This window comes from Cuculus canorus, chromosome 2 (assembly GCF_017976375.1).
Source record: "Cuculus canorus isolate bCucCan1 chromosome 2, bCucCan1.pri, whole genome shotgun sequence".
Classification (NCBI taxonomy): Eukaryota; Metazoa; Chordata; class Aves; order Cuculiformes; family Cuculidae; genus Cuculus; species Cuculus canorus.
Genome location: NC_071402.1, coordinates 102,599,222 through 102,613,370, shown reverse-complemented (window position 1 = coordinate 102,613,370; position 14,149 = coordinate 102,599,222). Strand labels below are relative to the sequence as shown.

At 39.5% G+C, this 14,149-nt stretch overlaps 1 protein-coding gene across 1 annotated transcript in view; it reads left to right on the top strand.

Moving 5' to 3' along the window:
- Window positions 1-14,149, top strand: part of CNTNAP2 (contactin associated protein 2) — a 1,069,322-nt gene that overhangs the window by 969,256 nt on the left and 85,917 nt on the right. Inside the window, exons 17-18 of the mRNA XM_009568467.2 lie at window positions 2,566-2,784; window positions 5,224-5,460. Coding sequence (XP_009566762.1) covers window positions 2,566-2,784; window positions 5,224-5,460 — 456 coding nt within the window. The remainder of the gene's footprint in view (window positions 1-2,565; window positions 2,785-5,223; window positions 5,461-14,149) is intronic.

Here is a 14,149-nt window from a genome sequence, read left to right as displayed (position 1 = left end):
ATTTCTTTTTTCTTCCTTTTCTGACTAATGTGCCTGTTATCAGATGTTCATCCATTTCTGTCAAGGTACGAGTACCAATCATTTTACCTGGAAATGCCCCTTATTGGCAAATATACTTGATCTATAGACTTAAAAATTCATTTCAATGGAAACTGAGAATGAATACTCAGAATCAGCAACATAACTCACGTGAGACATGCTGTTGTGCAGTCTCTGCCCATCTGCAAAGCTATTTTCATTTACATAACTTCATGTTTTTTCAGTCCATCAGTCTAGCAAATAAATTTCCTCCCTTTTGGCTTATGAGTCTTGTTTTTAGGTTGCTTGGAGATGGATTGGCACAGTTCACAGATGCTTTACTGCTTTCTCTAACTTCCAGTATGTCAGCAGGTACATGCACCGAAAATGGCCTTTGATGAGATGTTTCTGGAATGCTTTTCCTTCCCTAATTAGAAATTAAATATAAAAATATAATCTGAGTTTATACAAGTGTTCCTCTTAGAAAGAATTATTATATCAAATAAGATTTCATTATAAGTCTTTCAGGTTGTGATACGGATTTCAGTTTAAAGCCATGCATAGACCTAGACTATGCAGGCACAGAACTTATATTTGAAATATCTCTACTTGCCAAGTCTCTACACTTTCTCTTTTAAATGAAGAATAATCTTCCTTTAAAAAATTAGAGATGCTTCCTTCCAGAAGACCAAGAGCTTGGAAACAAAGAAACATTCCTGCAGAGGTTTTTGAAATCCTGGATGGGGTTGTACTCAAGTTACCCACAAGCAATATTGACAGAGCCATCAGTTGCCTCAGAATAAGATGAAAAGTCTGCTAAGGGGTTCTCATTTTACAGCCTTGTAGATGGATGGCTTTTGAGAAGCAATTCAAGTCTGACAGTGAAGAGATCTGAGGCAGTTCTTCAAAGAAAAACTAAAGGAGAATTGCATGTATGTGCTCTTGGAAATAGACTTGAACACAACATACAGCTTAAGTACTGGAGAGATTTTACTCTAATTCTTAATTTGCCTGAGTTTATTGGCAGAACCGCTGAAGTTATAAGACAATAACATTAAAATCAAACATCTTTATTTCTTTAATGACAAGCTTTGGCTCATACAGATTTTCTGTCTGGTAAAGTGCAAAAGGCTAAACAGACTAAATTCATGGCTCATGAAAGGTTGTTCTTTCAAGAAATGAAATTATTTTATTCAGCAGAGAACAGAGTACAACAGCAATAAAATATGCATTTTTTTTCTTTTAGAAACAGTCAATTTTACAGTAAAGGTCAAAGGTGTCAATCGTAAAATAAATCTGGTTTGAAAGAACATTCTCTGTAAAAAGTTTATTCCTGTCCTTCTGGTTTTCATTCAAATGCATTTCATTCATTCTGACATAAACTTGTGTAAATCTATTAGATCATGTAGAAAAATATTTCCCATTATATATCAGTATCGTTAGTGTTAATGATCACAGAGTCATGCTTCTACCACAATGTAATAGCCTTGATGAGTAAGATTTTTGTAAGACTGTTTTATTAATTCAACCAAACAAGAAAACACAGCTGTACTGGAACAGTGAGACCATAATTGGGCACCCAAGGTCTTGCAGAAGAATTAAAAGGGCACTTTGGCCTTTTTATTTTATATGTAAGAAAAATAAGTTAGATTGAACTCCTGGTGGTTTTTCTCTTCTGTCTGGTACCCTCTTTTATGAATGCTGTCCTTGATTATCTGTTTCCTGGTAACGCTTTCATCTGATGTTTTGCCACCATAATATAATTTACAGCCCCAAATTATATAACCTAAATATCAGTAGGAAAGTTAAAATTATATATCTTCATTCCAAAATAATCTATATACTATTAGCCATACTCCATGTTTAACAATAAATATCAATTATATAGTTTACCAAAGATAACCTGGAGGAATTAGTAGAGCCTAATGGACATTTGTATAATTTCTAGACACATTTTGAATCATCCACTATAAACAGAGCACTGTAGTGTTAGCAAAGAATTCACTTTTTTTTCAGCCATAAAATCTCACATAGGCAATTAACACTGCATTATTAGTTCATCATGAAAAGTAATTGTCCCTAAAAGGTGAAAAAAAGTGCAGATTTCTTCTGCATCTATTTTTTATTAAAATGCATATTTCCCTAACAAAAACCTCTGGAAAATGGGAAGATGTGGAAAAAAAAATAATGTCATGGTTTCAGAGTTTGTTGATGTTTTCTTCTAAAAGCTGGTGAACAAGTTTTTCCAACATTACTGAAATTATTAGTGGACATAAAAAATCCTCTTCAAGGGTGTAGATTATTCAGGTTAAATTTTAGACACCAAACTAACTTGATTTCTATCACGTGCTATAGAAATTTTTCACAATGCCTTCCTTGCAAATGCTTTAACTCCTGCACAAGTTAGAAGGAAATGAATGTGCATATGAATTCTGAAAAGTGGCTGAGTAACGTGTATTTCTAGTAAATCTTACTCCTATCTGCTTAGGAAGTACAAGGGAATTTGTTTACAATATAACACAGGTTTCCTTTTCCTTGGTGTTTCAGCTCCTAAGGAGGTTTCCTTTTCATTTGATGTTGGAAATGGGCCTGTGGAAATCATTGTTAGATCTCCCAACCAGCTCAATGATGACCAGTGGCATCGGGTCAATGCCGAGAGGAATGTCAAACAAGCCAGCCTCCAGGTAGACCAGTTGCCCATGGAGGTTCAGAAAGCACCAACAGAAGGACACACACGACTGGAATTGTACAGCCAGCTATATGTTGGTAAGACGCAAAGTGGTAACACATGCTGAACACTCTTTGCCTCGTGCCTTACCATCAGCAGTTCATTTAGTGTGGGAAGGTACACTCCTGAAGCACTTGCATGACAGCAAGGGGAATGGGAGTAGATGGATAGGGGGAGGAAAAAACAAGCTTTTCCTAATTACTAAGATAAGAGGAGCAACTAAGAGAAAAATACTCCGTGCTGGCTGCTTGTCATTTTTGTCTTTCCCCACCTGCAGCTTCTGGCTAAAAGTGCCTCTAGTAGGTAGTAATGCCAAACTCCGTTTTTCTGAGTGTCTCTCTCTCACACTTATTCACCACAGAATTCAAATATTCTACATAGGTCTTGCCAGCACTGCATGTGCCTGCAGTGGCCATCCTACCCTTGGCAGCACTTTCAGCCTACTTATGCTTTATCATTGCCTGAACTTTTGTTTTCACATCTCACCCTGCAGGTTTTTCCCTTTAGTCCCTTGGGCTGTTTGCCCATTCGATGTAGGAAATCATCACAAAATGTTACATGAATGCATACCCTGGAGCCAAGTTAGTCCAGCTGCTTTCTGGAGCTGCTGGTCTCCACTACATTGTGGGCAGGGTATTCCAGCAGCACTTGTATTTCTCTAACCATTGGCCCTAGAGCTGCAAAGTGCAGACATGCCAAGAGCCATTAACTGGAATCTGAACTGCATGAAATGTTGAGCAAAGAAGAACCTTCCTACCTCTCTAGATATCTGTTAAGAGGAGGAGAGGGAAGGAGGAAGGAGAAGAAAAGAAAATTTTTTTTCTTCCTGTGTTAGTCAGAGTTCAACACCAAAAATTACTTAAAATGTTGTTTAAAGCCTTCACTGCCTCAGTAAACAGCACAGTGACATGGCAAACTGTGTATAATGTATCACCAGATGTGCAGTCATTATTTACAAGCTCAGATTCTACTTTACTGCTTTCATCCCAATAAAAGGCAGTTTCAAGATGAGCTGAAATGTGAAGTTTGTTTAAAATACTGAGCCTTAACCTTTTAAAAGAAATAACTAACATTTTGATGAAAACAAGAGGAGATGGATTTTTTCCCAGCCTGACTTGTTGAGAAATCGTTAATAGTGATGATTTTTATTGGTAGTTTTGAGTTAACAGTAATGTTAACTCAAATATCTACTACCTTTCTTGTCAAAACCTGAACGTCCAAATCTGCACCAGATTTTCTTTCTTTCTGTATCATATCTATTTCATATAACTTGCTGACTGGAGAACGCATCTCAAAGAACAGACAAAGAATTGATTTGAGTTGGAGTAACCTAAATGAGCACCCTGAACATCAGAGTCTGGAGAGTAATACTGAAGAACTGTTTTGGTGCCTCCTGTTCCACTTTCTGTAGGATAAATATCTATTCTTTGGGCCAGCAAGAGAGACTGAGGGATGATGGCTTCTTTTCCTAAGGTCAAGGACAGTTGCCAGAAAGGAATTACATGTGTTTGGGGGGTTTTGTCACTGAAGTATATGTGAGTTTACATAGGATGGAACCATGACCCTTTGCCCTGCGCACTTGGCAGAGATCGAGCATTGCCTCCTCTTACTCCAAATCATCCAGTTACCAGCCGTTGATTTGAAGTAGACCTCTCTCTGGTTTGTATTCAGGTCTCTTCTCCACTCAGGTAAATACCAGCCACTGTGCTGTGTGGTGATGAGTATTTAGATCTCCTCAGGGGCTCTTCAGCATTTGCGGAACTGCAGTAATCAAAGAGACAAGAGGATGAGGAGAAAGGATGACAGACTCATTGTTATTTGATTGCATTTTTTAAGGGTTTTTTTGTTTCAAATCCAGCCTCAGAAAAGATTTTGCTAGCTGAAAACACATTTTTCAGTATTTACTGGCAGGGGGGGAACAGTTCTTACTGACTGTTAAGAAAAGCTGTCTCAACAAAGATTTTTAAAAGAAGCTCTTCAGTGTTATGTCCTTCACTCTATACTCAGGTAACTAAACAATATGCACAAACTTGCTTGGCAAAGATCATCTATTTTTCCTACTGTACCTAAAAGTGGGGATTTAAATCTTTTCCTTCTTTCCCCATTGTGGCTCTGAAAAGATGTAACTCTGCATAATATATCAAGGCATTATTATTAGCATCAATTTTCAGTAATCATATGAAGAGTAAACCAAGTCCATTTCTTCCACTGTTATTACTAAAAATCTTGAAGTTGAAAAGAAATGGGTTCTACAGTGTCTAATCAGTGTAAAGCAAACACAACTACTGTTTACAGTTATGTACAGTGTGATCTGAGAGCTTAGGTTTCATTGATTTCACTGTCGTTGGTGCATGGCAGTTCCTTGCCTTACAAAGTATTTGCTTACTTCTAGCTGTTGTCACAAGCTTAGCAGGATATTTCATGTGAAGAAACAACATTACAATCTGTAGTTCACACAGTTCTACGTTCCCTCTCAGGTGCTGCAGGAGGCCAGCGGGGCTTCCTAGGTTGCATTCGTTCATTAAGAATGAATGGAGTGACGCTGGACCTGGAAGAGAGAGCAAAAGTCACACCTGGGGTGAAGCCTGGATGCTCTGGCCATTGCACTAGCTATGGGATGTACTGCGCAAATGGTGGTAAATGTGTTGAGAAATACAACGGCTACTCCTGTGACTGCTCCAAAACTGCCTACGATGGACCATTTTGTATTAAAGGTAAATGCTTTAGTGCAGGAGACAGAGTATGGGAGAATTATCTGCCTGAGAAAAAAACACAATAGAATAAATGTTTCAGCTTTTATTAATTAAACAAGTAAATCCTGTTTAATATTTCTTTAAAACAAAACAAATTATGCACTCAGGATTCAAATATGAAGATTTATAACCAGATCTCTCATTAGTATTAATATATGCTACATATTTTAATCAAATAACACAATAACAAAATGCACCAGGAATGCCTATACTCATACAGGTATGTCAGACGGTATTCTGTAGTCTTGAACTGTTGAACAATAAATTCCTACTAGAACAAGGTCATGGTTTCTTCCTTAGAAAAGACATGGATTTAAACAAAAGCTACCCAGTGTCATTCAGAAACATATTTGGATATATGTAGGTGTGAGCTTTGGGTTGAATATCTTATAATCTAGGAGATCAGCATTTGGATTAAAAATTTTATGCATCCATAACCAGATCAAGTCTTTTAGTAGCCCAGACTGAGTTAGACTTTGAACTTAATGGAATAAGGGAAGGTACAGTCCTCCCACATCTATGTCAGTCCTTTGGAAATGCCTGAGGTATAATCTGAATTTTCAAAATCAGTGATTGTAAGAGATCGATTTACTATAGACACACATGCCTGTGTACAAAAGAAAGGCAAGGAGTGAGGGCAAGAGGGATCTTACCTACATAAGAAAAAAAAGTGAAAATGAAGATGCTAATTTATTTCTGTGTTTTATATTATTTTGACCAGAAATGATTGTGACAAAGTATTAACGGGAATATAATTTTCCAAATGTTTGCACAGTTTGCAGGCTTTATGGTCATTCTTTTGTTTCCCTTATATTTCATAGGATAGTCTCATTATAGTCTTGAAATAGTCTTCTTAACACCTTTAAAGGTTTTGTCACATTTACCTGAGGTGCTAATATCTCTCAGCAGCTCTCTTTCACTATGCTTTTATTGGTACAAAAAATCATCCATTCTACTGCTTTTCCTCATCATTTTAAAATCCTTCTCAAGAGGTACTATTCCCACAGTTTCAGCTTAAAAACATGAAAGTTGTCCTCATCAGTATCAGATGTTAAAGAAACCTCTAGTCTCATAAATTGTCCCTATGCTTTTATGTTACCCACTGTATTAGGAATCTTGCAGGCAGGGTATCACCAGTAACCAACTTCCCTTAATTAATCTGTTTTTAGCAGTACAGGAAAGCTTCTGTCCCTTGACAGTCTGGTTTCCAAGTGCTTCTTCACTTTCCTTTTTTTTTTTTACTCATCATGCTTTGAGGGTTACTTTGCAAATGTATGTTGTCTGCTCCTTTTTAGCCACGTTTAGAGGAAACTAAGTTTAGAACAAAAAGAGGCAGTCTTTTTAAGTGATGTTAAGTTACGGACTGTATTTTCTTCTCACATGCTTCTGCAACCTTTCTATGTCCATATGTATCCACCTTTATTTCATTTTATCACAACAGAGGTTTGTTCACTGCTGATATTGCTCATACACTGGAGCACCTTCTTCTAAAAGCTAAAGGATTGTTTTCACTTCACCACATATTCTGATGAATTTTATGAATTCCAATAAATATGATTTATTTCTAGTGCAGCAGAAGTGAAGATGCGATAGAAGTGAAAATGTGAATGGCTTCCACTGTGCTTGCGTGCAGGAATTGCGTCAGATTTCACAGTGCTGTGTTGCTTCAGATACAAACTGCAATACATGTCCATCGCATTTAGGGCTGTACATACAGTAACTCCTAGGAATGTCAATACAGTGATTTCAGTTAATTTAGCAAATGGTTTGTCATGAGTTGGAGTATGGTAATGCATATTTAGTATTTCTGTTCTCTTGTGAAGTTGTGTTTGAGGAAACCACTCAGGCTGGAACTGGGTCAGTCTCTTACAGATCACGTGTTTTGACTCAAATCAGAAGAAATAAGAAAACAATTTCTGCCATGCCATATACAGTGAATTTGCTTTTTGTTGTTTTTATACATTGCCAGAATCTATCACAGTGCCTCCTATTTGTGTTTTTCAGTTTCTCCTACAGATAGATAAACCCCAAACTTCTGCCAAAACTAGCTCTAAGATAAAGTATTTTATTTTCCTGGATGTGGAGCTGATAGAATAAAAAATACTACTAGGGGAATAGTTGAGCACCTAGCACAGACAGATCCTGGGTTTGGCTGGTCTGTAAGCATTGCCATAGCCAGTAATATTAAGCAATATTATACTGTAATATTCCCTTTATCAGCCTGACAGTCCAGTCGAAGGCCCAGAGGTCTGACAGTGATACTTTGGACATATAGTAAAACTTGCTGTAAACTACTGCTGCTGGGCAGCAGAGTCATGCATAGGTATTCATGATAGCATAAGGATCTCTTATTACAAGGTGTTGTGCCCTTGAAACCTGGTATCAGATCTCTGCTGTAAATATCAAAACTATTCCAGGCAAAAAAATATCCCTCTAAATCCTTAAGATTTTATATATAAAATGCGGATAACCAATTTGGTATCTGTTAGTGCTGAAAACTGATGTACTCACCTAGAATATCCCCAGCTACAATTTAGTTTGGGAGACTTCACAGGGCTTCTCTGTAGAGGATCTAGGACAACTCTCTGCAGCCAGCTGTCCATGGGTCAGCTCTACACAGTGAACTCTCCTAAGGATCTTGAACCCCACCATTTCATGGTCACTGCAGCCAAGGCTGAGCAGCACATTCCCCACCAGGCCTTCCTTGTTGGTGAGAACAAGGTCCAGCATAGCACATATCCTCAATGGCTCTTCTATCACTTGGAGAAGGAAGTCATCATCAAAGCATTACAGGAACCTCCTAGATTGCTTATGTCCTGCAATGATGTCCCTCCAATAAATATTTGGGTGGCTGGAGTCCCCCATGAGGACCAGGGCTTGCAAGTACAAGTCTGCACCTATCTGTCTATAGAGGACCTCATCTTCTCACTGTACCTGGTCCTGTAGCAGGCTCCCACTCTAAGGTCACCTGTCTCTGACATACCTTTAATCCTGACCCATAGGCTCTTGGTTGGTTCCACATCCATCTCCAAGTGGAGTTCCATGCACTCAAGCTGGTCATTGACATAGAGGGCAACCCAACCTGCCTCATCTCCCTTGCCTGTTCTTCCTAAAGAGTCTGCAGCCTTCCATTCCAACGGTCCAGTCATAGGATCTATCCAACCACTTTTCCGTGATGCCAATGACATCCTAGCCCTGCTGGAGTGTGCACATCTCTGACTCCTCTTGTTTACTCCCCATGCTACATGCATTTGCACAGAGGCACTTAAGGTAGGCCACTAATGAAGCTGGCTTACTGTCTGGAAATCCTTTGTGTCACTCTTCAGGCACTCTCCAGGTGCCCTTTGTTCCTTCTCCAGTGTCTGGGCATCTGTTGCTGGCACAGGCATCAAACTGGTAGGAGTGGGACAGACTGAGGTTCCCCTCCCCTGGCAACATTAGTTTAAAGCCGTTTTCACCAGGCTGGGAAGTCTATGACCAAAGATACTCTTTCCCATCTCTAACAGATGGATGTCATAAGCCCCCAGCAGATCAGGTTTCTTAAAGCAAGTCCTGCAGTCTAACTGAACCCCTGGCTGTGGCAGACATTTGTGGACTTGCCAGACTGAACTGGCCCTTTCAAACCTCATCCCTTTGACTGGGAGGACTGATGATAATACTACCCGAGCTTCAGAGCCCCTAACTACTGCTCCCAGGGATCCGTAATCCTTCTTGATACCCATCAGACTGCCATGAAACTACAGCAGTGGAGATTAGTCAGCAGGATGTACAAAGCTTGGTAGCTTCTTGGTGACATCCTGATCACCAAGACAAGCCCCAGGTAACCAGCACACCTCTCTAGACAGTGGGTCAGGTGGGCAAATGGATGCCTTGGTATCCTCTCAGTAGTCATCCACTACTACCACCTACTGTCTTTTTCTAGTTGCTCTGGTTGTTATACGAGAAACAGATGGGGCTGTCTTACACGGCTCCAGTGCCCCTCCAGATGTGATGGGTGTTTCCTCTTCAGCCTGCAGAGCAGTGAAGCGGTTCTGCAGGGGCACCTCAGTTTTCAGTGGAAGGCTCTTCCTCCTGCTGGTCCTTGCCCTTGCAAGCTTCCATTCTTCTTCATTATTGCCCCCCTATTTTCTGTATTTACTACTGAGGTAGGTTTTGGTTGTTAGGTCATGGGCTGTGGGTCCACTGCAGACTGCACTTGGAATCAGCTATCTAGTTCCTGAGAGCCTCCTTGATGCTGCATAGCCTTCTTACCACCTCCTGCTGCTCAGACACTTGCTGAAGAAGCTCCTCCACTCGCATACACTTTTTGCAGGCTGCTCTGCCACCTGCACCTGCCCCAGGAGAAAGGTCCAGGCACTTCCTGCAGTCTGAGGTCTGGACGATCGCCTCTCCCCTCAGCAGCCCTGTCTACTTGAAGGCATTGGCCACTGCTGGGATAGACGGTGCAGACCACCTTGCTGGAGTTGCAGTCTTTGCTCTGAGATCAGTGTCCACCATTCCACCTGAGGGTCAGGTAGGATGAGTGCTCTTGACCTGTGCAGATGGTCACAGATCACGGCTGGGTGCTGCATTCTGGGTACCTCAGGACTCCCACTTGGCTAAGAGAATTCCCCCTTTCAAAGAGGCGCCCTCCCTGCATGCCCTTCCTCGCATACCACTGCACATACTGGTTCAAGAAACCCCCCTGAATGCCATGATCCCCTGCTCCGCTGTAACAGATGCCTGAACCAACACTCATCCCCTCCTCGAAATATCACAATATGGATATTTCAGTTCTTGTTTTCATTAACACTTTGACAATTCCCCCTCTCTAAAAGCACGAAAATATTTGTGAATATGTTTTTAAAGTCTATATTCTCTGTTTTCAACCGATTCCAGTCTTTATAGCAAGGACATGGTTGAATACGACTCTGTCACTTGTGGTTTTCTAACTAGCACTACAGCATAAAATTGGCGCTGTGACATTGGGTGAGTAATATGAGACAAGCAAGAATATTTTCCTTTGTTACCTTCACTAGGAATTCATGTCAGTTGCCAAGAAATAACAAGGTTAATGCTTTGCACAATAAACTAGGACTAGGCTTCAATATTTTACTCCTCTGAGTAAATCTTCCAGGCCAGGTAGCCTTGTTGATTTGATAATCAGTATTGCCTGACTCTTTAAGTCCTCATATTCAAACAAATACAAGATATTACCAGAAAAATATGCTACTCAGCAGAAGTGAAAGGTATAACACACAGTCTTCTCTTCCTATTGATTTTAATTTACCACAGCAACCTTTTCTTATCCAAAAATCTTATTTTGATATTCAAGCCATTTCCTCATGGTAAACTTTTTTGGGGTTGGTTACATACTGAAACTGATAAAAGAAGAAGTGATAGGAGAAATCAAAGAAGAGAAGAACATCATTACTATAAAGAAATCACAATACAATGGTTCATAAGTAATAAACACATCTCACAGTAAAATCAGGGCTCACATCTTGTGGATTCTTTTGCTCATCAATCCCTCCTTAGAGCCACTAAGTGATGGCTCACAAGAAATTGCATTGTCTCCAGCCTTATGAGCAGCAGATCACAATATGATTGATGTGGTAGTGGCCTGGAAATCATGCTGTTTTTATTTACAAAGACAAAAAAGTGCAAAATGCAGCCTAACATCTATTTTTACTTTGTTTTGTGTTTGGGGCATATGCAATTGGCTTCACTTCTCCTTTCGTTGCTCAGAGAAATTATTCTGAGGAATAGCTGCAGTGTTTCTGCAGTCCTATAGATTGCTTTCTGACCTTTCTCTGTCCTTTGCTTAAGCATAAATTCTCTTTATTTTTTTTCCCCACAGCTGTCCTATCATCATAAAAGCATTTCTGTGAAAACAATTACTTTTTGTTCCTTTATAAAACAAACTCTTTCCTTCCTCTAAACAAATAGAGCGAAGGTCAAATGCTGCAATGGCTATGCAGAGCATTTGGCAGCACTGTAATAGAGGGATCCCCCGAGGAGGGGGGAGCATTCCTCCTTAGGGAACTGAAGTGCTGTGGATCAACTGTAGGAGATAGATAGGTAGGTAAGTAGGTAGGTAAATAGATAGATAGATAGATAGATAGATAGATAGATAGATAGATAGATAGATAGATAGATAGTGCTGTGACTCATGTGCCTTCAGGTGTGCTGAAAGTGTAAATTCAAATCTTTCCAGATCCTACGCAGTTACTCAGTTTGCGTCAATAAACACCAAGGAGATAAGCACAGTGTATACCCTTTTTTTCATTCTTTGAAGTTAAGCTCAGATTCACAATGTGAATTATTGTAATCTTTACGCCAATGCCCGAACTGAACTCCTTCATGGTTTTTTTTTATATTTGCATGAACCCTGAAAGCCCTTACAGTAGTATTGTCATGGTCAAATTTCCTTCCTTTCTTGCCCCCTTCCCTACCTCAAAGAGAAAAATCATCTTTATACTAGGCTGAGTGGATACAAAAGAGACATAGGAGATCTAGTGCTACGGGACACGGGTGAAGCAGCTCTGCACCCTTACACAGATTCTTAGAATGACACTTTATCACCTCCAAATTCTGCCCTGGTAAGACGCATTAAATTCCCTTTACTTTGCTTGTTGCACATACATTTTATTTCTTTGCTGTAAGTAATGGCAAGGTGATCGTTCCGGTGGTTTAAGGTAATGAACTTCGTTTTCATTGTTCATAATCTAAGAACCTGGAAATCAAAGCAGCACTCCCTCTCACCCACGAGAACATTCTGTTATAAACAATATGATTGTGGTCTGTTAATCAAAAGTTATATCAAAATTTTCCTTGGGTTGAGACTGCTAGGCTTTGGTCTGGTAAGTCTGAATGCTGCAGTTAGCCTCTTTTACTTGTGGATCAAACTTCAGGACTCAAATCTTAGCCTCCATTGGGTATATATATATATATATATATATACACTCATAAAATAAATATATACACTGTAAAGCTATTCTATTCTGCTGTACTGTCAATACTGCCTTATTAAACATGCACATTCATGCTCTATTGCTTTGAAAACTGCAGTTCACTTAAGTCACAAAAATTTTTTATTGGAGAAAAAAACATTTGTTTTCTTCTTTGAGCAAAAAGCACCTTCCCCATACCACCTGCATATCTCAAAGAGGTATCAATCAGGCTATAAACTGCACTTGCCAGCCCACTTCCCAACCATAATAAACTACTTGTAAATATATATATATATATAAATATAATATATATCTTTCTTATTCTGTATACAAATAGCAAATAAATCAGGGTAGTAAGCTAAAAAATACTAAGTACCACCTCAGAAAATGTGAGAAACTTTCAATTTCTTTGTCAGCTCATTATAATAGGCCTGGTCTGGTGTCATTGCTCACTGAATGCAGATGGTTTATGAAAGATGAGTAAAGCAGCCTCAGCAACATTGCTGGCTGCTGGGTGCCAATGCAAAGGCAACTGAGAGATTTAAGATTCTCACAACAGATACACATGTGCACATCAGACACCTGCACGCTATTGGAGGAGTATTGCCACCTCACAATATGAGAAGATATTTATCCTTGCAATAGCTCTGTGATGTGAGAAAATTTTTTTAATATGATTATGCAGCAAGCGAATGAGGTAATGAGGGAAGCAAGGAGCTGCTCACTTTGAGAGTGGATATCTGTGGTATATGAAGGAATTGAAGCCAGATCTCACCCCTCAGAATTGTCACTCTGAATGCTGTACAATCATCAAATGGCAGTCTCTAATAATTCTCAAATGGCTCTTGCAGAGCTGCAGATTTTTCTCTGAGGTTACCTAGAGAGCACTTCCAAAGGCTACCCGGCAGGAATCTTGAAACCTGGTCTGTTGTATATTTAACTTTACATCTATATTCATCCACTCTGTTATGTTTGATGGAGGTTTTTTAACCATTATGTATATTTCCATTAAAAAGGGAGATGGCTTTTCATTTAGATTCAGCAAAGAACACACAGAGAAAGTTGCCATTCCCTTAATCTGAGCCTCCTGTCCTAGACGTCAGTTCAAACGGCTGTAGCTATAGGAAGATCCATAGTAATTTCACATCAGTGCAGAATGAACCACAACTGAGATTCTCCTGACATTTTTAGCCATGTGCACTTCGGTTCAGCTATAGCAAGACAGAATAAAAGGAACCAGCTTTAGATTTTTGTAAGAGGTTTCTTGGCCTGGGCTCTCCATATAGTTAATGGAGATAGAAATAGTGGTTCCTGTGAAGATGGTTCAGAGCTCAGTCTTACTTAGATATGCCAAACCACTTCCTGGCAGAATACACCTGTCAGCACTGACTAGGGGGGCTTGAAGGTGCAATTTATGGGGTGGCTCAGCCCAATCTTCCATGGCACTCATCCTGTTCTGCTGAAGGTAGTGGGAAACTTTGTACGAATTTGTGATTAGGTCCTACAGTTTTACTGGTGCGCATTATTTTACCTATCCCCTGATTCTGATGGCCATTTCTTCAACAAAGATTTCTTTTTGTATAGTACTGGTGTATCCAGATAGGTGAGGAAAGCCTTCTGTGAATTTATATTCTAGTAATGTCAACAAGCAATTGCCGTATTCTGATATTTTACTTCACACATGGAAAATGCAAACACATAAAAAATTATTACAAGCA